This window comes from Schistosoma haematobium, chromosome 1 (genome assembly GCF_000699445.3).
Source record: "Schistosoma haematobium chromosome 1, whole genome shotgun sequence".
NCBI lineage: Eukaryota > Metazoa > Platyhelminthes > Trematoda > Strigeidida > Schistosomatidae > Schistosoma > Schistosoma haematobium.
This window is the reverse complement of record NC_067196.1, coordinates 2377006-2401188: the sequence shown is the minus strand read 5'-3', so window position 1 is coordinate 2401188 and position 24183 is coordinate 2377006. Positions and strand designations below refer to the sequence as shown.

Here is a 24183-nt window from a genome sequence, read left to right as displayed (position 1 = left end):
GTTGAACCATCTCTCGGACCCCAACCAGGGAGTCGTGAAGGACCAACAGAAGCCAGCCCTTTGCAGCTTTCTTTCATACCCCGACACCATGTCATACACTGAACACCTCTCCTTTTTTCCAACCAATCACAGCGTCGGGAAATAATGCACGACGTGGAATTCTCTGGGACGACATTCGTAGAACATGTCCAAGCCATCGAAGTCGATGTTTTATGATAGTGACACCAATTGAATTATCATCTCTGTGCCCAAACACATGATTCCGAACCTCTATATTACTAACATGGTGTTGCCACTGGATACCAGCAATCCTTCGGAGACAACAATGATCAAACACAGAGAGCATAGGCCACCGATCAGCATTCTCCAACCCACTCTGTCCTGGGCCTTTCTTTCTAGTTCTATCCAATTTTTGTTCATTTTTCTCATGTCTTCCTGGGGCTCCTGTGGGGTTACTGCCGGTTCAAAGCCTGGATAAAGGAAAGGGACTAGGCATGGGTTAGCGACTCCATCCTATAGAAAACTAACTCGCTAAAAAACGCTAACCAGAAAAAAGTATTCAAACCCCTTCCGTTTCCACACTAATCATTATTTGTTCTTGTTCTTTGATCTTGTTAAGTTTCTGTTAGTCATTCGACTTTCAATTGATGATACATACTACTTATATCTATCAATATCTGTAGCACACACAATATGCTACTTGTAAAACCGGAAAAACTTATACTGAAGTTCTGTAGTTAGACTATTAGAATGATGCTACATTGACAATTTATTCATTTAAATATCTAAACAATCATGATCAATGTTATGTTCTGTCTGTTCTTTTTTAATACTGATCATAGTATTGACTACTTTTTAAGCATTCAACATTCCAATATAGTACATATATATGATATTGAATCACTGAGAGTAATGGTCACATAGCAACTTAATCGGTAGAATTCAAACAAATATGATATTAACCAACGTTACTCAATGATCAATCAATTAGAAATGACATGGTTTTTCTATTGATTTAGTTGAACTTATATGACCTTAAGTTGGAAATCATTTAAATGAGTCTTTCAAATCATAGTTAGTATTTATTATGAATGAGTTTATTCTATATTAGAGTTTTTTCTGGTACAACATAGAATTCTTAGCATAAAGTATTTCAGCAAGTTTCTCATTTCTTATTTCTTGATCGAACCTGATGATAACATATTATTGAGTGGTTGCCAGTTAGAAGGTTAGTAGTTCAGTCAATCGACATCTAAACAACGTACATTCTTTTCTCTGTTTATTGCCAGCAACCGTAATATCTGTCATTGGACTTTGTTTGCAACTTGTGAATATTATAGTAATTTTAATAGTTGAGATCATGAGTCAATTGAACCTAGACCACTGTAGAAAATCTGGAAGCACTCGACGGCCGTTTCGTCCTATGTGGAACTCCTGTGTGGCAGTGCGCATCCACGATCTAGCCTCGCAAGATTCGAACCCAAGACCTATCAGTGTCGCGCACGACCACTTAACTATTAAACCACTGAGCTGGCCGGTATCCAACAGTGTTTATGTTTAACTTCAATCAATCCACGAAATTGCTCCTACGTACACCATTGTCTTCAGTGAGTTGATATGTTACAACAGACCTGGTTGTACTCCACTGGTCACTGCTTCTCACTAGAACTCCAGGAAATGCCTCTTGAAGTCAGTCACCAGTGAGCAGATGATTATTATGAGAAGGGGATTCGCGGGCGAGACTGATAGTTCCTGGGTTCGAATTTCACGGGGAACGGACGGGATCATAGATACGCACTGCTGAGGAGTCCCACAATAAGACGAAACAGTTCTTCAATTGACTCATGTTTTCAACTATTAAATGTTAAATGTTTTTCAACTTTCATTGGATAATCAGTTCGTATGTTTGTTTTTTTTCTTGTATAGGAAACAAATCCTCATCAATCACAACATTACAATAATGATACATCATTAACAACAACAACAACAACAAATGAATTAGCTGAAAAACTTCAACGTCGTTTAGATAAAGTTACTAAAGCAATGATTGAATAATTTCATCATTGAATACTGTATTAATGAAGTAACCAAGGTTTCTTGTTATCATTATTATTAATAGGATATTACATAATTCTTAACGGTGTTCACTAATTATTCTTTATTTATATGATTGATCTTTATTTTCTGGCTACTGATTACGCTTGAGTTTTTCTTGTTTAGATAATAGTTTTAACTTATTCTGTTTCTATGGTGCCTTTTATTTAGAATTCAGGTAACTATGTCGTATTATTATTATTATTACTATTATTATTAATAGTAGGGTATAACAGCTATTATGAAGTGTATACTTGTGAGAACTATTATTATAGTATGTGCTACTGATGTTGACAGATATAAGTAGTATGTATATGGTTAATCGAAAATAGAAATGCTTGACGTCAGTAAGTTGAGATCATCGAAGAGAACAACACCACCACCACCACCACCAACAACAACGAATGATTGATATGGAAACGAAAGAATCATCAAATCTAAGCCAATGAATGAATATTTCTACAACTTAATTATTTACTATATGATTCAAAGATTTCAATAAAACATTCTATTAATTTGTGTATTCTTATTCAATACACTATTCATACTTTATGAATCCTATTCATAATCGAATCAAGATCATTGATGGTGTTTCTTTTTGTTTTTCATTTCTCTTTGATATTTCAATGATATTGAATATTGATCACTTGTTTGTTTGATCGATTCTTTGATTTGAACATGATTGATTATTGATTTGTTTTATTTCCTCTTGAATAAATCTTATCTGAATACTATTGACAATCATATCAAATCATTAACTCTATATTATTACTTCTAGAATAATCGATAATGATAACCAATCATTAATAATTATTCAAATAATGACAATCATTTCAATGATTAAAAAAAAACTTTACTCTTTCCATTCTATGTATCTTCAAATGACGTACATTTGTTTATGTGTTTAGTTAGTTGAGTTAATTTTGTTAATGTTTGTAATATTCTTCAAAGTTTATAATACATACTGGTTGGGGACCGCAAGATGATCGCAACCGATGGTTAGAGACCTTGAATGATATGGTTGAAAATCGTTTGCAATAGCGCAGGTGCATACACTCTTTGTGTTCTCCCAAATTCTAATCTTCTGATTCCTCCTTGTCTCTTTTTTCTTTTCCCAAGTTTATTTCACTGGATTATACTCTTTGAATAACATCTACGAACCCTAATCTTTCCGATTACTGCTTATACTCTTACTACCTCTACCACTAAGGGATTTGAATCGACAATTGTATCTTTGTGCTAATGTGGTATGGTAACTCGAAGTGATGTATGTACGTACGAAGTTCTACGTTGTTACTGCCTGACTATAATACAAACTAATTCAATGATAAGTTATGTGATATTGTACATTTACAATTGATTAGTTACTGGGTAGAGGTGATCAATATCATACGTGTCAGGTCCTTAGTGTACATTGAATCCTATCGATCAAGTTATAATGTGGCTATTAGTCTGTCTAGGTGATTCAATTATTGCATGCACTGTTGTTAAGATAAGATAGTGGGTGAAGGTAGTCAATAGGAAATTATGGACCTAGTTTTCCATTTAAACACATAAACATTGGTACAAGAACGCAACAAATAGATATACGCCAAATAAACCATTTGATTTGTGTAAGGGCTGGGATACTTCTCGAGTGCCCGAATCGAAGCAGGTGGTTTCCTTAGGGAGTCACATCTAGGAGCCTTCGACCTAGAGGTCTGATCCACAAGGCAGTGGAACAAGGTCATGACATTCACTCCCACGGTAGCCGATGACCAACAATAGGTTCATACACCATTTGTTCCCTCAGGATCCTGAAACCAGCCCATGTGCATCATTGGTTTGGAATCAGGGTTTTTCAACTCCCCTAGGTGGACCCTCCATATCCACCGACCCGGTTAAAGCGCCGAACATTCGCTTTTCGTCCTCTCAATTTCGTAAACAATAGTATTGTCACGAGAAGGCAGTGAGTAGGACTTGTATGGCAGTGGTTGTATGCATGTGGTCATGTGGGAACATTTCAAAAGGCAGAGCTGACTCTCCCCACTCTCAGCCGTACCACATCATTTGAGGGCAACTTTATCTGCGACTATCATGTTGAGGTGATCCAGAAAACTTCTCGCAAAAGACAAGAAAGCCTCAAGAAACACTGAGAAGCATTTTATCCAATCAGCGTTCACTTGAAGTTTAGCCAGAAATATCAAGAAAGTGAAAAGTCACATGTAGGGTTTCTGATTGACTAACTACTACTATGTTGAGTAGCATTCCAGAAATTTCGGGGAACTCAAGGACATCTAAAATACTATAAAAACCCTAATATTTTCTTTACTAAAACGAATCATTGGAGTAAATTGCTTCTCGTATATTTTGCGCACTTTCTCCCGTGTTCAGATCGTTGTGTCGTTCTAACTTGGGCGAGGGGGGGGGTTACGAGAATAGCTTAGGAACCGAATATAGCGTTCAATTAGCAAGATTTATCATTGATAACTTAAACTATTAAGCTGTAATTCAGTAATCTTCATTCATGACTAGATGAAAGGATAATCCAATTTCATCTATAATACATATTTCACTCTTTGTATAATTGATTCTTCAGTAGTCATGTAAGCTTGTCAAAGTTATTTGTTTTCAATTTTTCACCATAAAATTATATTATTTGATAATCATGAAAAATTGAAGAGCCTCAGGAAGCTTTTCATTCTAGTTTAAGACTCTTCTACAGTGATCATACATGATTCTGAAAGGAATCAATACGAGAAGACCATTAGGTCTCATAGATAGATGGATTGACTTGGAAAATTATTTGTTCCCATTAAAAAGATTCAGCTCACAATCCCGTGTGTAAGATAGATTTCAACAGTATGTTTAAGAAGAAAAGGGATAATTTTTCTGTTTACTCATTTATAGAGTTAAAATGTAAGAATATCCTAAAGCAATTCTAATTGAAGTGTTAAGTTCTTGTAGTAAAATTCAGTATTTTACATTATAATCCCACAATAAGCCCCCGAATGCCCTGGTACGGCCGAGAGTTGGGAGAGTCCGCTCACTCTCTCGGAATGCTCTCACATGACCACGCGTATATAGCCTCTACCAGGGAAGTCATACTCACTGCCTTCTCGTGACAGGGGGGTGTTGTTTACGAAATTAACAGGACGAAATGTGAATGTCCATCGCTTTAACCGGGTTGGTGGACATGCAGAGTTCACCTAGGGGAGTTGGAAAACCCTGGTTCCAAACCAATGGTGCACATGGGTTGGCTCAAGTATCCTGAAAGAAAAAATGGCGTATGAACCAATCGTTAGTCACCGGCTACCATAGGACTGTATTTTCTGACGTTGCTCCACCGACTTATGGATCAAACTATTAGGTCAAAGGCTCCGGTTATGAACCTCTAAGAAAACCACCTGCTTCGGTTTGGGCACCCGGGTAGTATCACAGCCCTCGTACATATCAAATGAGATTTGTGTGGTGCATATGTATTGGGTGCCTCCTTGTACCAATATCTATGTGTTATAATAAATAAAACTAATTGTTACTTTTTAGGGTAGATAGATAAATGAGAATAAATGACTACTTCCTAATCATTAACTTTATAAATCAATCAGCCATTTCTCTCATGTTCAGATCGTTGTATCGTTCTAACTCAGGGGAGGGGGGGAGGGTTTTACGAGAATAGCTTAGGAACTGAATATAGCATTCAATTAGCAAGACTTATCATATAAGTAAACGTTCACACTGTTACCTCGGCAACAAGTCTATCAACTCTATAATCATAATTGAATATATATATATATATATATATATATATATATATAGTATAATCATTACTATATTATATCATTATTTTACAAAATAATTGTCCATAATACATACAACTTGGTGACAGAAAAAAAAATATCCATCCACATCTATTATGTGAGAATAAATAGTGTACAATATTATAATTGATCATAATAATTAGAAGAAAAAGTAAAAGAAGGGATCAAAATAATTGACATAGAAATGCATTTGAATGAATACTCATCATTGATAATAATCTATAATCATAAACACATTTGATCCAAGTTACATAATACATTGTTTGTTTTCAAAAACAATAAAGGTATTCAATAGAAGATTCGAAAAGAAAAAGAGGACTTCTTCTATTATTTGTTACTAGTACAGTGAAGAACAACACAATTTCTAGATTAAACAAGCTATTTCTGTTTGGTGTTAATATACTACTCATATATGTCGATGGCTATCAGTAGTATATCCCATTATGTGTATACATATTACACCGATATGTGAATTATAATTGGAATGTTTATTTTTCTATTCAATTTATATGATAAGAATGTAAATACATGATCATTGAATAAAATTAAGTTGGATTAATGAACAATGTAAATCTATCTGTGTGTAGTTCTTCTCGAGTTCATACCGATTCCAAGTTTGGATAAAAAGAGGAAGGTTAAGCATGAGGGTTAGCAATTCTATCCCGTAGAAAACTAATTTACTCCACACAAAAAAAAAAAAAAAAAAAAACGCTAATGGAACAATGACCCTATCACTGTATACACAAATATACTATTCATGGGATAAAGATGAAAGAGAGATGACCAAAAAAGAAATAGAGTTCAATGTAGTTGGTTAATTCAATGAATATGATTCATTGTGAATGAAGACGATGTTGTTGAAGATGATGATGATGAAGAGGATGAAGATTTCGGTCCAATTCTTAATTCTTTTTCATTAACAATAATCTGGAAATAAGTACAAAACATAACAACTGTAAGATTGATTTTTTTTAATTTTAACACATAGATATTGGTACAAGGAGGCACCAAATACATATACGCCAAACAAATCTTATTTGATCTGTGTAAGGGCTGGGATACTTCTCAAGTATCCAAATCGAAGCAGATGGTTTACTTATAGGGCCACACCCCGAGCCTTCGACTTGAAGGTTTGATCCACGAGGCAGTGGGACAACGTAAGAAGATGCAGTCCCATTTTCCCCTCACGGTACTGAAGATCATATGCACCACTGGTTTGGAATGAAAGTTTTCCAACTCCCCTAGGTGAACTCTCCATGTCCACCAACCCGGTTAAAGCGCCGAACATTCGCTTTTCGTCCTCTCAATTTCGTAAACAATAGTATTGTCACGAGAAGGCAGTGAGTATGACTTCCCTGGCAGAGGCTATATACACGTGGCCATGTGAGAGCATTTCGAGAAGGAGAGCGGACTCTCCCAACTCTCGGCCGTACCAGAGCATTTCCGGGCCAAGATTGATATGCATTCTAGGGTGTAGAATAAAAGGAAACTCCTCTCTTTGAAAATGATTGAGAGTTTTATTACTAATCATAATAGATCTAGTAGTTTATTAAGGAGTATTCGATAATTCTTTGAAGTAATCTTTAAAATATTTCGATCAATCAACGTTTTCATTTTGTTAATTGTTGAAAGATTTCAAAATCATCCTTGAAAATTATGATGGGTACTTTGATTATATCTGATTGAACAGTTACAATTAGTGATTGTCTATGATCATAGAGTCATGAATAATCTTATCAATCACCTTGTTCTCTTTAATACAAACACATTGAAAGTGATACTTCTTCAATACTTTGTGGAGGTTTTTGCCCCCAAATGCCCTGATATGGCTGAGAGTGGGGTGGACCCGCACTCCCTCTTGAAATACTCTCACACGGCCACGCGTATACAGCCTCTGCCAGGGAAGTCCTACTCACTGCCTTCTCGTGGAAATACTATTGTTTACGAAAATGAAAGGACGAAAAGCGAATGTCCGGCGTTTTAACTGAATCCCAAATCAATGGTGCACATAGACTCCAGTATCCTGCAAGAACAAATGGCGTATGAACCAATCGTTGGTCACCGGCTACCATGGGACTGCATCTCCTTACGATGCTCCACTGCCTTGTGGGTTAGGCCTTCAGGTCAAAGACTCGGAGTGTTGCCCCCCTAAGAAAACCCACCTGCTTCGGTCTGGCACCCGGGCAGTATCACACACACAAGTATGGTGTGACGCATATATATTTGGTGCCTTCTTGTACCAATATCTATGTGTTAAAATAAATAAATGAATATAAAGGTTAAGTAAAGTAGAATTTACTGTCAATTACATATATCTACAATCAACTCTTAACAATGATAATGATATATTTATAAATTAAATAGATAAACTTACTTCTTCTTTTAATAAATTACTTAAATCAACTCGATAACGATCTAATGCATCACGCATAGCACGATATTTTGCTTCATGTACACTTGACATTAGATTGTAATAATATGTAAGAAGTACCAGACAAGTTGATAAGAAATCACTATATATAAAGAGAAAAAAGAAGAGCAATAGACAGTGTCATGAGAATATACCATTAGTGATAAAACAAAACCTAACATATAAGTAAATCAGTAGTACAACTAGATATCATACCCTAAAAGTAAAGTGAGATGAAATAATCAGGATAATATAATGATGATTAAAAAGTATCACTTCACTTTGAAACTTAATATCTAAGAGAATACCCGACTGTTGTTGCTACCTTGATGTAGTGGTCGGGCTTGCCTATCGTGATGAAGCAACCGAGTTATACTATCTGTAACAACCGTTCCTCAAGTTCCTACCATGTCAGACAGACTGGTTGAAGAGCGGTAAGACTAAGAGCAACAAACCTAAGGTCGGAAGGCGAAGTCGTACTGCTGACTGTACAGAGATGTGACAGCAGTAAGGTGTTTCCTTCAGACAACCAGCATGACAGTAATTCTGCCTTCCTCGAAGGAAGGGTGGTGTTAGAAAAGGCCGACTCTAAAAATGCACACCTCGCCTTGTCCCACGGATATTCGTCTCCGGTGGTAAGGTCTCAAAAAGTACAGAGCTAACACAAAAATTACTCATAAAAAGGTCATGTGTGGCCGACCTCAAACAATTATCCTCGGGTCTCTAAGACCACCTGTAATCCAATTTCCTTTTCAGATACCAATAAAAAAGCCCATCCGTGGTGTGGGCAACTGGGAAGTGATAACCTTTATGTTGGGATATTCAGGAAAATATCCCAAAAATTATTCTGTTAAGTCTAACGCTCTTCTTGGATTTGAGATGGTGTCATAGTTATTTCACGTGTCATTTTCCTACTGGTCAATATTGTACAATGTTATTTTCTATTTTATGGTACGATGTGGTCTGCTTGATTGGTATATAAGCAGAGTGTGTTTGAAATATAACGATTCATAACTCAGAGTCTGAGACTTGTGTTCTGGGCTCAACTGGCTGGGCTAGACAGGGAAGCGGGGCCAATCAGAACCCTTGGCCGTTCTTACGTGTTTGCGCGTCTTTGGTCCGATCGATAATTTGCTGTCTTCTAATTTGCAGCATCACAGTATAGCACTTTCTCATACCTCTAACAGCACTCAAGACCACTGTATTCATAATCTAAGAGAAGATAATGAATGAATGAATTTCTACTAATCATTAAATTATGATAATTATGAGAATCCCAACAAATTGATGCAAGCCTATTTACATGATTTAGTTAAATAGACGTTGATTTCATGAAGAGTTGTCACAACTTGATATGACTATCTTGTTTAGATTTGTCTCAACCTACTATTCAAATCGCTTTCTAGAATTATAACAAGTATAGAAGGTATATTCTCACAGTGGACCTCCCATTACTAACTAATTATTAAAGAATAATATAGAAGTGTAGTATAAACGTTAAGCCCCAAAATACCCTGGCTTAGCCGAGAGTGAGGAAAATCACCTCTCACTCTCGAAATGCCCTCACATGGCTACACGTATACAGTCACTACCACAGAAGTTCTACTCACTGCCTAATAACCACTGGAGTGTTGTTTATCAAATTGAGAAGACGAAAAGCGAATGTCCGGCACTTTAACCGCGTTGGTGCACAAGGGCTCCAGGATCCTGATAGAATAAATGGTGTATAAACCAATTATCGGTCACCGGTTATCAAGGAACTGCATCTTCTGATGTTTTTCTACTGCCTTGGGGATCAGACCCTTAAGTCGAAGGCTCCGGGTGTGGCCTCCTAAGAAAACCACGTGCTTCGGTCTGAGCACCCGGGAAGTATCACAGCTCACACAAAAATCAAGCGACTTGTGTGGCGCATATGTATTCAATGCCTTTCTCTGTAGCAATATTTTTGTTTTCAAAGAAATAAATGAATAAACATTAATATTAAAGCAAACAAACTATCTGGGATCAAAAAAAGTATATATTCGTCATTACAGGGTTGTGGAGCTTGTTAGGTTTTATTGAAATCATGAACCCAACAATTGTAGATCACCATTAAAAACCTGGAAACATTAAAATGTTGTTTCGTCCTAGTGTGAGAAATCTTCAGCAGTGTGTATCCACTCACCGGAATCAGACCTAGAACGTTAAGTCTTTCGCGAATGCTGATATGAGATCCAACGGTATTAATGTCTAACTTTAACCAATCCATAATGTTGTACAACCATTTTCCATTGTCTTCAATAGATAAACTATTTCACACTCAACACGGTTGAGCTCCATTGGTTACAGATTCTCATTAGATCTCTACGAGTAATATTGTAGATATAAAACTTAAAGCTTAATCCCTTTAACCAACCAATCAACAACCCACCCAACCACAAAAAAAACCCAATCATATTCACTTACAAAAATAACTCTTTCAATCGATTAACTTTACTGATAGGATAAAATGATTGATTTTCCACTTTTAAAAATGCTTGAGCATAAGCCATTGGACCAGCATTCACTGTAGGTAATAATGCACCTTGTAATTGCATATCCATTAATAATGGTATTTTATAAGTAGATATTTTTGAATGATTTCCATTAATACTACTATTTATAGTATTAGTAGTAGTAGTAGTTGTTGTTGTTGTTGTTGATGTTATGACATTAGGAATGTTTGAAGAAGTATTTGTTATTACAATAGGTGAATGTAAATTAAGCATATTGATAGAGACACGTTTATCTTCATTCAATGTTGGATTAGCTATTTTAAAAAATAATAATAATGAATAATTAGAAAATATTGATACAGATATACCGTGTAAATAGTCATGAAAGTCAAGTAAAACCGAGACCTATACATTCGATCAAGATCATAATGAAACAGTAAATTATCAATATAGGGTTGTGGAGATGATTAATTTTTTGATTGAGATCATGAATCGATTGATGTTAGATCATCATTGAAAACCTGGAATCACTGGACGGTTGTTTCGTCCTATTGTGGGACTTGTCAGTGACAGTGCGCATCCACGATCCCGCTCACAGGATTCGAACCCAGTGGTTTTTTTAGTCTCGCGGGCGAATGCTTAACCTACTAGACCACTGAGCTGGCCGGAATCCAACGATGTTTATGTCTAACCTCAACCAATCCACGAAATTGCGCGACCATCTTTCATTGTATTAAGGTAGATAGATGCGCACTCGTGAGGAGCACCACAATGGGACGAAACGGTCATCCAGTGCTTCCAGGTTTTCAATAGTGGTTTAACATCAATCGGTTCAAGATTTCAATCAGAAACAGTAAATCACTGATGAAAACAATAACTGAAGAATTGATGGAAGTATTGATTGATGCAACTCTTATTCAGTGATTTGATTGTATCGGGGTTGTAAAGAAACCTGAAGAAAGAGAATTCGATTACATATGCGCTAGAAAGTGAGTACAGAAAATAATTATCTGACCTAAGATAATACACGAGTTCCGTGTACCTCTAGTTTTAGTTCGTGAAGAAAACTTCCTCTAAGTAAATAACTTCGATTAAATGTGATTGTTTAGATGTTCACCTTGGAAGAATACAATCTCATTGATTACAACCTTCATATTGACTAAAATTATGAAGCTTCAAGTATTATACCCAAATATTTAGTCCATTTATTGAATTTTATCATGTAGATTTGCATTAGCTGGACCAACATGATATTGAAAAAACACGTCCCAGAGTCGAAAAATAATAGATATATACAGCTATTCAGATATGAAGACTGTTATCAGTCATCTAAAAATGTGAAGTACATGTGTGAGGACGATCCATCGAAGAACTCAAAGAACCTCAGAAAGAACCGAACACATTCCATCCAATCATCTTTTGGAAGAATATTCCAGAATCCCTATTGGACGAATGCTGTTGCGTGAGAACCAACAAACCAGAGAAAAAGAGTCTCAGGAAATTTGTTTTGGAGAAACACAGACAATTGTTCACGGAAGAACTGGAGGAATGCAAAAATGTTAAAGAAGAGGAGGTGCTTGTAGCTGCCGTAGATATCAAGGCTGAGGTTCACACAGTATCGGCAGACGCAGTTTCCGAATTCCCGGTCACATTTGAAGCCATTAAAGGAGCTAGTGAGAAGGATAATGCGTTGAAAATCCTTTGATAGTTGTCAATTCGTGCATTTGTAGTAAGCCCATTCAACTACTGTATTATTTATCTGCTCATTGTAATTTAGACACTTAATCCACTATGTAAATTTCTGTGTATGATTAATGGAGTGATTTGTTAATTGTAGTGTTTCTATTAAGTCTAGACCCAGCAAATCTAGTCCTGGGTTCTCTGTGAAATATACCGTTGCACTCGTTTTTGCGTTTCCTTTTGAAACTGTACAACAAACCTCTCCAACAATATTTAGTTTCCTTCCAGATGCACTATGAGCTAACTGGGTTGTTGGGAGCACCTGTGGTTTTCCGATAAGCTTCCAGGTTCTTCGACTAATAAGTGTGATGTCGGAAGCAATGTCGAGCTGCAGGCGGGCACGCTTCTTATTTATATCTAAGTTTACATACTTTCGTTGGCGGTAAATTTGTGCTCGATTATGTGATACCAATATTTTGTTAGTTTGAGCACTATATCTGTATTTCTTGGAGTATGATTTCGAAGAATTTCATTTATGGGTTCGTTTTCTGTAGCTTGTTTCTTTATGGCCCTTCTGATGACATTTGCTACAACAATGTTCTTTATATGGGCAGAACCTCTTGTAATGCGATCCTCCACATGACCAACATGGAGACGAGGGCTGATTGTCTGTGTGCGATAATTTTCTTGAGCAGGAATCTTTCTTTTCGCTTACAACATGAACGTATGGCAATAGGCTATTATTTTCAATCATGGAAGTGTCATGTTTCAAGTTTACCAATATCTGGCACTCTGTGGTTACTTCCTGTAGTGTTATATTCGGGCATTGTTCAATTTTACTCAAAAAGTCTGATCCTAACATCAGAATCTTAGAGAAACTGGAGGCTGCACACAAACACGAGACACTTAATCTGATCTGTCATTGCTGATAGTTTGAACCACTCACACCCACGGTTTACTAAACCCGCATGCTTCACACAGTCATCACTACCTGCTTTTGTTATCTTGAGATATTGATAACGAATATTATACAAGGATGACTGTTCAGCAAAGATTTGCGACAAAATATCAATCGTTGCATCAATAGAAAAATCTCTTGGGTTCTTTGGAAGGATGAAGTTACTGTAACGTTCATGTTCAACCGTGCCAAGTTTTCGCAAGAGTATTCTGACCTTGGCGGGTCATCAAGTTTTCTGAGGTCAACCTTGAACAAATCTTCATATTTTTTGAACCGGGTTTCAAAAGTAATGCCAGCCGACTCATCGAAATTAAATTCATGGATAGAATTAATAATGTGGTCGGCATGAGATTTGAAAGAATCATCTGTAACCCCTTTTTGATTTAGGTTCATTTGCTGGGTTAGCGTCTCTATAATATGAATCTGGGACTGTTCGAAATATTTTTCTTGATGCTCCAGCAAGGCTTCAAAGTGTTCAAAGGTAAATGACATCTTGATAAGACAACCCGTCACCAGTTGTTAGATCTAGAGCTTAGATTCCTAATTTGCCGCGTATATCTTGAACACTCGAACGCTAGAACCTTCCCAAGTCGCAAATGAGAAGACAGAAAACTAGTGAAAGGATTGTTATCTCAGACAGTGCCAATTATGGTACAAAAATGTCAGTTATTTATAGTTTTTGGTAAAAACGAAATCACAACTATAGTTATCCAATCCCCACACAGGGAGTTATTAGCATTCTTCCAATAGGGAAGCTACACGTAGGGATTCTGGAATATTCTTCCAAAAGATGATTGGATGGAATATGTTCGGTTCTTTGAGTTCATCCGTGAACCGTCTTCACAATTGTAGGCCTAATGATTAATATTTCCAACTCGTTTCTCTCTTTTATATACCACGACGATCATCTAGTGTCTCCAGTAATAATAGTCACACTATCAACATGATTTCAAATTCTTTGAACACATTAATACATGTAATATGGATAATCATTCAGAACTAGCTTAATAAAAGTGTAAACTGATATTAATCAGAAATCATTTATAGGTCTGTTAGGATAGTCGGAAAAATATACCAATAATTATCGTGTTAAGTCTATGGTGGCCTTGGACCTTAAATGTACATTTCTTATTGGTCGATGTTTATTTCACTTGTTAAATATTTTGTAAATATTGTTTTCTATTTTATGGTACGATGTGGTTTGTTTGTTTGGTATATAAATAGAGTATGTCTGAAATACAAGGATTCATAACTCAGAGGCTGTGACTTGCGTTCTTGACTCAACTGGCTGGGACAGACTGCGAAGCGGGGCCAATCAGGGCACTAGGTCGTCCACTACGTGTTTACGTGTCCATTGAATCGATCAATACAATACACTGCTTATCAAAACCTGCAGTCGCACACCCGTTACAACAAGGTCAACTGCATTTAATTGGGTTAATGGGTCTATTTTCTAAGAATAAAGTAGCATTTGCTCATTTCATTCGGCAGTTCAATACAATTTCTCACTTATTCTTATGTTCCCGCTCAAGTAGTCAGTTTGGGGGAGAGGAAGGTTAGTGCAAACGATACAATGTTTTATGGACTGTGTTGTTTCTTTGTTTGTTTTACCGAAAAGTGAATCAATCAATACTGTTACGTTTTACCTGTAGTTAATAGATTGTATACATGAACAAATATCAAATTACACATTATTTCAGTTTTAATCTTTTTTTGTGATTTCAATGGTTGAGATTATGAGTCAGTTGAAGCTAGACCACTATGGAAAACTTGTAAGCACTAGACGGCCGTTTCGTCCTATTGTCGGACTCCTTAGTGGCAGTGCGCATCCATGACCTCGAACCCAGCGAGATTATTATAATTTGAAACAGGAAGAAAGAAATACTATTTGCATTGACAAAATTACAACAATGAAGATGAGAGAAAAGAAGAATATATTCATCACAAAAACAAGTATCTATCAGAGAAAAGACCCCCCTTATCCACCCACTAACTCATTTACTAAATACAGATTTATATTATTGAAATCATGAAAATATTCAAGTTAGACAACCGTTGAATACCTAGCATTGTGACTCCTCAGTAGTGTGTATCTATCAATTCGCAATGGGAAATCTGATCCACGACCTTCGGTTTCGATTGAATTCCAATATGTACATGGTCTAAAACGTTCATGCGAAAGATCGGTTTGTGATTTCAATAATATTAATCTGTACTTGATAAATGAGTTACTAGTGGATGCTTCCTCTGGTAGCCTCTAGTTTTTGTTATGAATATGCTCTTTTTTTTTAACATATCCATTGATTGAATGAGCAATGCCGAGGAATCTCATCTTAGTACGAAATGACCATTCAAAGTTTTCAGGTTTTTAATGGTTATCCAGCTAAGATCAGTTCGTGATTTTAATGAAATTCGATTATCTCAACAACATTATACTAACAGATTTATATGTTAAATGGTTGAACACAGTGAAAAAGCAATCCTGAACCTATGTGCTGATCAAGTTTGATTAACACCATATAACTAGACAAACAACAATTGTAACTACTCAGTGATTGATCATTTGTACAGACTTATACATTCAACATTGAGTTACAAAGTTCGGTGTAATAAATGGAGTAATTGTAATGATGCTATGAAATGGAGGGGAACCTAAAATCTGTTATTTGAAATCTGACTGTTTTAAACAATAGGTGACCATCACTTTACAAAACTCCAATAACTTCTAGTTAACATAACAATGACTATTATTCCATTTGACGGTAGTAATCTTCATTCAGTTGTTATAATAATAAACAATAACTTTACAAAGTTTTAAACATCAAAGTTCAAACAATCATATCAGATTCATCTTGAAAAAACCCTCAGGAGCGCGAATATAGAAGACATAAAAGACGCAAGGGCAAAGCTGCACAATCTTTGAGAGTGATGGATCGCAGGAGAAATACGGTAACCAAGTTTCAGGTGGATCCAAGGAAAAAGTCTTACACAACAGACTTAAAAGGCGGGAGGTGTGAGGACGGTCCAAGGGTGAACGCGAAGAACCTCAGAAAGAACCGAACATAGTCAATATGTTTGAAATAACAATATTCGATAGAGAAACAAGGTTAATTATTTCAACTTAACTTCAACAACGCTGTAATGATTGAGGTTAACACAGATGAAATATTCAAATGAAATGATCTTTTTGTTCATTAATCTTAGCTCTGTACTTTAATTCAGGGAAGCCTCCAAATACCCTGGTACGGTCGAAGGTGAGGAGAGTCAGCTCACTTTCTCCCTCTCGAGACACTCTCTTATGAAATTGAGAGGACGAAAAGCCAATGTCCGGCGCTTTAACCGGGTTGGTGGATATTGAGAGTCCACCTACGGCAGCTGCAAAACTCTGATTCTAAATCAATGGTATACATGGGTTGGCTCTAGTATTCTGAAGAAATAAATGGCGTATGAACCGATTATTAATCACTGACTACCATACGATTGAATCTCCTGACGTTGTTCTACTGTATTGAGGACCAAACCTTTAGGTCGAAGGCTCCTAGTATGGCCCCCACACGAAAACAACTTGCTTCGGTTTGGGCACCACGGGCAGTATGATAGCACACACAAAAATCAAGTGACTTGTGTGGTGCATATCTATCCATTGCCTCCCTTTGAACCAATATTTATGTATTCAAATAAATGAATAAAAATTCAAGGAAAATTATACAGCCAATCCCTTAGAATATAAACTTTCTAATCTGATATATAACTAACCTGAATAATGGCAAATGGTCAGATTATTACGTAGAGTTATTACATGGCTCATTAATTCCTGATTTTTACACTGTATAAACAAGAAATAATATAAAGCCGACTTTAATAATAATAATAATAATAATAATAATAATAATAATAATAATAAATGGATGGTCATGAACAAAAACAAGTACTTCATTATGTGTCGATAGCTAATCACACGATGTCTTTCGATGCTCTCTCCAACTATCAAATGATACATCTTCGAAGGTTTTTGAAATAGATGTAATAAACAGTGACATATCGTCTAGTGGTGGATAATTAACAGATCAATATTAATAATCACTTTATAGTCGAACGTATATATTACATATGGATTCCAACAAAAATATCAAAATGATAAAATATATCAGAGGGGTTTTGTAGATATTATAGTAATTTCAATGGTTGAGATCACGAATCAATTGAAGCTAGTCTAACATCGAAAACCTAAAAGCACTGAACGGCCGTTTCGTCCTATTGTGGGACTCCTCAGTGACAGTGCGCATCCACGATCCTACCTCGCGAGATTTGAACCCAGTACCTATCAGTCTCGCGCACGAACGCTTAGCCAATATACCATTGAGCCGACCGGTATTCAACGGTGTTAAGGTGTAACTTCAACCAATCCACGAAATTGAGCGACACATCCACCATTGTCTTCAGTGAGTTACTATATAACTGCTTCTCACTAGAAGTATTGACCAATGAAGTTCAACGAGGTCTGTTGTGCTTCCAGGTTTACCATGGTGGATTGCCTTCAATTTACTCATAATCTTGACCATTAAAAATTAATAAACTATAGTTTATTGTTAAATGACTTCAGAAAGTATATGGAAATAACAATCATTCGATTATTTCTTTAATTTAATCCATTCAAACAACTCAATTATAAACTCACTTGGTATTTTTTGGCTTGTACCTTCCAATTGGAGCAATATCGAGGCATATGCACATATGCCAATAACACACTGATCAATTGCAGTGTTAAACCTCAATGGGAAGATACAAGTAAAAGACAATACCAAGTGAATTTAAATTCACCCCATTGCACAAGCAAGTGGCTATCAGGACTCAGTAGCTAAGTGGATAACGCGATGGCGTTTGAAGCGAATGATACTGGGTTCGAGTCCCAGAGTGAACATCAACAAGTCTGAGATGCAGGTACATCCAGCTGACGAGCCCCAAGTAGGACGAAACACACGTCCTGGATTTCACTGCTAGCCACTATCCATCATTGTTTACAAAGAAAAAACTCAATTACAAACCTTTAACAAACTTTGAACCTCAAATTAGATCTGTCTAGATGAGTAAACTGTGTAAAACTAAAATCATAAATCCTCAAGGTTTGTTAGTAGTGTTTTACGATCGTTGATGTACATTTCTCAAAACTGATGAAAATGACTAGGTTTTTAGTAAATGGATATTGTGAATATTATTAGAATTTTATTATTATTTTGATTTCGATCGAGTGATCTGAAAGTTTAGAGACTGTAAGATGCCTTAAAAGTCCTAAGTTTGACCCTCTAAGGGAACTACACATGTTAACTGTCAAAAGGAAAACCAGATGCTTCGCTATCCTTGAATTTTAATGGTTTCTTAATGCAAGTCAATAAACATGACGCAAAAATACAAACAATTAAGTTATCAGAACGAACTTATTTAAGTTTTATTTAGTTATAACCTAATTCATCAAACACTGCCCCCAAATGCCCTGGTATGGCCGAGAGTGGGGAAAGTCCGCTCTACCTCTTCAAATGCTCTCACACGGCCACGCGTATACAGCCTCTACCAGGGAAGTTCTACTCACTGCCTTCTCGTAGTAGGGGTGTTGTTTACAAAATGAGAGGACGAAAAGTGAATGTCCGGTGCTTTAACTGGATCCCAAACCAAATCAATGGTGCACATGGGCTCCAGTATCCTGCAAGAACAAATGGTGTATGAATTAATTGTTGGTCACTGGCTACCATGGGACTGCATCTCCTTACGATGCTCCACTGCTTTGTGGGTTAGACTATTAGGTCAAAGGCTCGGGGAGTGGCTCCCTAAGAAAACCACCTGCTTCGATCTGGGCACCCGGGCAGTACTCCAGCCCTCACACAAATCGAATGAGATTTGTGTGGCGCATATGTATTTGGTGCCTCGTTGTACCAATATATATGAGTTAAAATAAATAATAAATAAAAAAAAAATCATCAAACACACACTGCAAAGTTCCCTGAAGTTCAACTGCAACTCAATATTAGTACAATAGTAAATAAACAAGGTAAAAACACAAGAAATCCTCATGGTACAAATCTGGGCTCTTTGAAACTGATCATGTCGAGAAAATGACATAATTATTATTCAATGTCATAGAATAATAGTCATAACTTGACTGAAGATGGAAATATACACCAATGACCTGGTCCTAAAGGTAGACCGTTGAAGAGTACTATAAGACAATGAACAGTTGTCTAGTGTTTCTTTATATTTCAGGATTCTCCAAATGAATTCAGTTAATAATAAAAATCATCTCTGAAAATTATTGACTAGGAATAAAAACATTTCACTTGTGAAGATAATTGAATCTTGAAAATAAATCAGTATCAAAGATGTCTACAAGAAAAAGTAACATTTTATGTTCTATTTTGACTTACTTGAATAGCATCTATCGCTGAATCGATTGGAGTGAAATCAATCTCTGTTACTTGTATAATTTCAAGTCGACGACGTATATGCGGGAATGTTGCTTCAGTAGTTAATATTGTACGACGTTTCCATTGGATAGTTAAATCATCACTTTGTTTTGGACCTGGTGCTAATAGGCATTCTTCCGTAGATAAACCTATTCAAAAATTAATTATATAAAGAAAAACAAACAATAAGTCAGTACAGTAATCTCGATAAATATGGAGTTCATAATGAGATATGCATAATGTTAGTTGATTGAAAATAGTCGATAGGAATTAATACTCCCTGTGGAACCTGAACCTACATAAATCTGAGACCTCAATATTGAGTTATTGAGGCCAAGACTGACCAGTCATAAGAATGCAATGATTATTCACTGATTAGTGACCAATTTCATGTTTGTTTATTCTCTAAATCATAATCGCATTCTAGAAATCAAATAACGAATTACTAAAGAGTCGAAATGATAAAGTCAATTTCATCTCGAATAACTTTTGAGTGCCAATGTGTTAGGTATGCTGAGGAATAATGTGCCAATCATTATCATGTTAAGTCTAATGATGTCCTTGGACTCTAAATAGGCATTCCCTGTTGGCCATTATTTATTTCATTCGTTAAATATTGTACAAATGTTGTTTTCTATTTTTATGGTACGATGTGGTCTGTTTGGTTAGTATATAAACAGAGTATGTTTGAAATACAACGATTCATAACTCAGAGGCTGTGACTTGCGTTCTAGACTCAACTGACTGGGTTAGACAGCGAAGTAGGACCAATCAGGGCACTAGGTCGTTCACTACATGTTTTCCGTGTCACTGAATCGATTAATAATAATACGCTGCTCCATTTAACCTGCAGTCACACGTTACAACACAATGAATTCATAGTCTTTGAAGATTGACAGTCTTATATAACAAATCTTATTCAACATTATTAAGACAGACTATATCTATCACTCATAAAGAAAATATCAAAAGTCTGGATCCTAAATTCTATATTATTTATTTCAGAAAGTAATCACGAAAGGTTGTTGAATTTGAATTAGCAGCAGTTATATTGTTATTGAATGCACAACTAACCATATTAGTGATATGGACTAGTGACCATTCAACCTGTGCACCATATTTTCTTATTAACCGGTAGATTCAGTCGTTAACATCATTATTATCTGAATCATTATGATGATTCGGATCAGGAAACAGTTTACTAAACAATTTAAAAACAATACAATTATTCATATAGTGGCATATATAAACGATTTTCATTTCCCATGATACGGAACAGGTTGTTACTATGATCATAAGATATGAGCATGCAAACAATTGATGAAATATAATTCCTTAATTTTATTTATTTATTTGAACACATAAATATTGGTACAAGAGGGTACCAAATACATATGCGCCACATAAATCATTCGATTTGTGTGAGGGCCGATATACTGCACGGGTGCCCAGATCGAAGCAGGTGGTTTTCTTAGGGAGCCACTCCCCGAGCCTTTGACCTAATAGTCTAACCCACAAGGCAGTGGAGCATCGTAAGGAGATGCAGTCCCATGGTAGCCGGTGACCAACAATTAATTCATACACCATTTGTTCTTGCAGGATACTGGAGCCCATGTGCACCATTGATTTGGTTTGGGATCCGGTTAAAGCACCGGACATTCACTTTTCGTCCTCTCATTTTGTAAACAACACCCCTACTACGAGAAGGCAGTGAGTAGAACTTCCCTGGTAGAGGCTGTATACGCGTGGCCGTGTGAGAGTATTTCGAGAGGGAGTACGGGTCCACCCCACTCTCGGCCATACCAGGGCATTTGGGGGCAATTCCTTTACTAACTTTGTATATATTCATCGACCTAATCATATGGGTGAACAACTAGAAAGTCAGATACAATAGTGCTGTAGATGCATATTATTTTATAAGTGAGACCATGGAGATAGAATTCAACGAGGTCAAACCTATCTATAAGGATAAATGAGTGTATAGACAGATACAGACCAGACACATAGATGAAAAAAATGGATAAAGAGTGATATGGGTAAACAGGGATAATCAACAGAGTTACAATGAAGCATACAAAGGTCAGAAAAAGGTCACATAATAGATTGTATCAGCCTGTCATAATAGTTTATAATATGATCGTCACTAATTTGATTATGTGTCTATAATTCAAGTGAATATGGATCAATACATTATTATTAGATTGGATACTCAATCGATATGGTATACATAGAGTGGAATCACTTCATTCCTCTTAATAAACGATTCACAACCATATCAGTCAGTCAGTAATAACGTAGAACTTCGTACGTACGTACATTAGTTTGAGTTGCCATATCAGAGTTGTACACAGATACAATTGTCGATTCGAATCCCATGGTGGTAGAGGTGGTAAAAGTATAAGCAGTAATCGGGAAGATTAGGGTTTGAACGTGTTATTCAAGGAGTATAATCCAGTGAAATAGATTTAGAAAGAAAAAAAGAAAGGGACATAAAGAATTCAGAAGATTAGAATTTGGAGGAACACAGAGAGTGGATGCATCTGCTCATACCATTTCAAACGATTTTCAGCTATGTCATTCAAGGTCTCTAACCATCGGTTACTATCATCTCGCAGATCGAAACCAGGCAGTCTACACCGACATGACCCAGTCCACTTGTCCGTAACTTCATGGATTTGTACCATGTTTTGGTCTGACCGCCCCTACCTTTCTTCAAACCTACTCCTATACCATTGAGCATCGCACGTCGAGGCAGTCGGTCGTTGGGCATACGTAACACGTATCACAGCCATCTCAACTGAAGTTTCATTACTTCATCGATTGATTTGCCATCATTAAATAGTACCCGTTTTCTAACAACTGCCTTACTTACTCGATGGTCTCAGGATATACGAGCAATGTTTCGAAGACACCAAATATGGAAAAGTAAAGAATAGGTCAGAGAATAATTTGTTTAATATAAATATTATTATCAATCCATATACACATTAAGTTCATAGTAGAACGGAATTAACATAGTAAATAGTTAGTAAGTCAAATATCTATCAGTTTATCTACGTTCTATAGTCACATATCAGTTGTAGACAATTGTTAAGATTAAGATATCTTGGAGTTGTTTTAACAAATGAATCAGATACTGTTAGGAACATAACGTGATGAGTTGTAACCGATTGATAATTATCAGCACGTAAACCTTCTTCAAAAGTCACTTCAAATAAACTATTATCAAAGTACAACACACAATTGTTCAGGAAAATAGGATATTTTTGCTATTGTAGGTTACGGATTGTATTGTCTATCTTATTAAATAGTATTATAAATAAGTAGATATATCTGTTATGGACTGGCTAAGTAGGTCTTAACCTATATGATACTTTAGTGAAGCCCTTTAGATCAGACAATGTTGTCGACGAGCTCACCACTTTATTGGCCTAGGATCTAACTCCATTGAGATCGTTTCTGATTGCTATTGAAATATACATATTGTAATTCCTCGTATATAATTATCGATTTAGATGATGTTAGTCAATAACGTAATTAAATAAGTCAAATATATGAATTAATTTTGTACATTCAATGATCTGGACAGGAAATGAGAGGGATGAAGCGAATAGAAGAGACTAAAGTGAAATAATGCGCAGTGTAGAAGGCTCTTAAACCCAATTGATTTCATCAAGCGTTAATCAATATTTATAGCCATACAAAAATAAGCTACAGATATATGATGAATAGGATAAGAAGTGTATACACACATACACACACACACACATGATCATATAAAAACAATCAGGATTAATAAGCGATTAATTAACAAGACTAAAATGTGACTCAAAAAAGGATGAATAAATTGGCCTATCTGAAAGCTAGAATAAACTATGTGAGCTTAACATAGTGTTAGGTCCCGATAAGCATAATGAATGGTAACATGAGGGATCTATTTATCGACCAATAGTATGCGCATATTTTTATCGTATAATTGTTAAGTAACTAAACTATCCATATCCACAATTGATTGATCACTGGGTGGAGATCAATGTCATGCTTGTCTAGTCCTTATTAGTATAAATCGAATGCTATCGATCATGTTGCTTGGATACGGCTCGGATAGCTCGGTGGTAACGTCTCTGACTGTGAAGCTGGGTGAATCCGCCAGGGAGCACCAGTTCCCTCAAGAATACAGGTACACCTTGCTGACGAGTGCCAAGTAGCACGAAATCCGGGTCCAGGGCTTCCTGTTGACTACTTCTAACCACCATCTAAATATCCATATTCATATCCCTCTTATCATGAGCTTTATTTCGACCTATGAACT

The 24183-nt window shown here is 36.2% G+C and overlaps 2 protein-coding genes across 3 annotated transcripts in view; one reads left to right on the top strand and one right to left on the bottom strand.

Moving 5' to 3' along the window:
* Positions 1-5675, top strand: part of MS3_00002787 (uncharacterized protein) — a 51398-nt gene extending 45723 nt beyond the window's left edge. For both annotated transcript variants that reach the window (XM_051210411.1, XM_051210410.1), the window contains exon 13: positions 1927-5675. In XM_051210411.1, coding sequence (XP_051072907.1) covers positions 1927-2055 — 129 coding nt within the window. In that variant the 3' untranslated portion in view covers positions 2056-5675. The remainder of the gene's footprint in view (positions 1-1926) is intronic.
* A 212-nt stretch (positions 5676-5887) lies between these two features.
* DOCK10_1 (Dedicator of cytokinesis protein 10) overlaps positions 5888-24183 on the bottom strand; it is a 143257-nt gene continuing 124961 nt past the window's right edge. Inside the window, exons 37-40 of the mRNA XM_051210284.1 lie at positions 19833-20020; positions 10750-17242; positions 8269-8407; positions 5888-6821 (exon numbers count right to left, since the gene is read on the bottom strand). The gene's annotated coding sequence lies outside the window, so the exon portion shown is untranslated. The remainder of the gene's footprint in view (positions 6822-8268; positions 8408-10749; positions 17243-19832; positions 20021-24183) is intronic.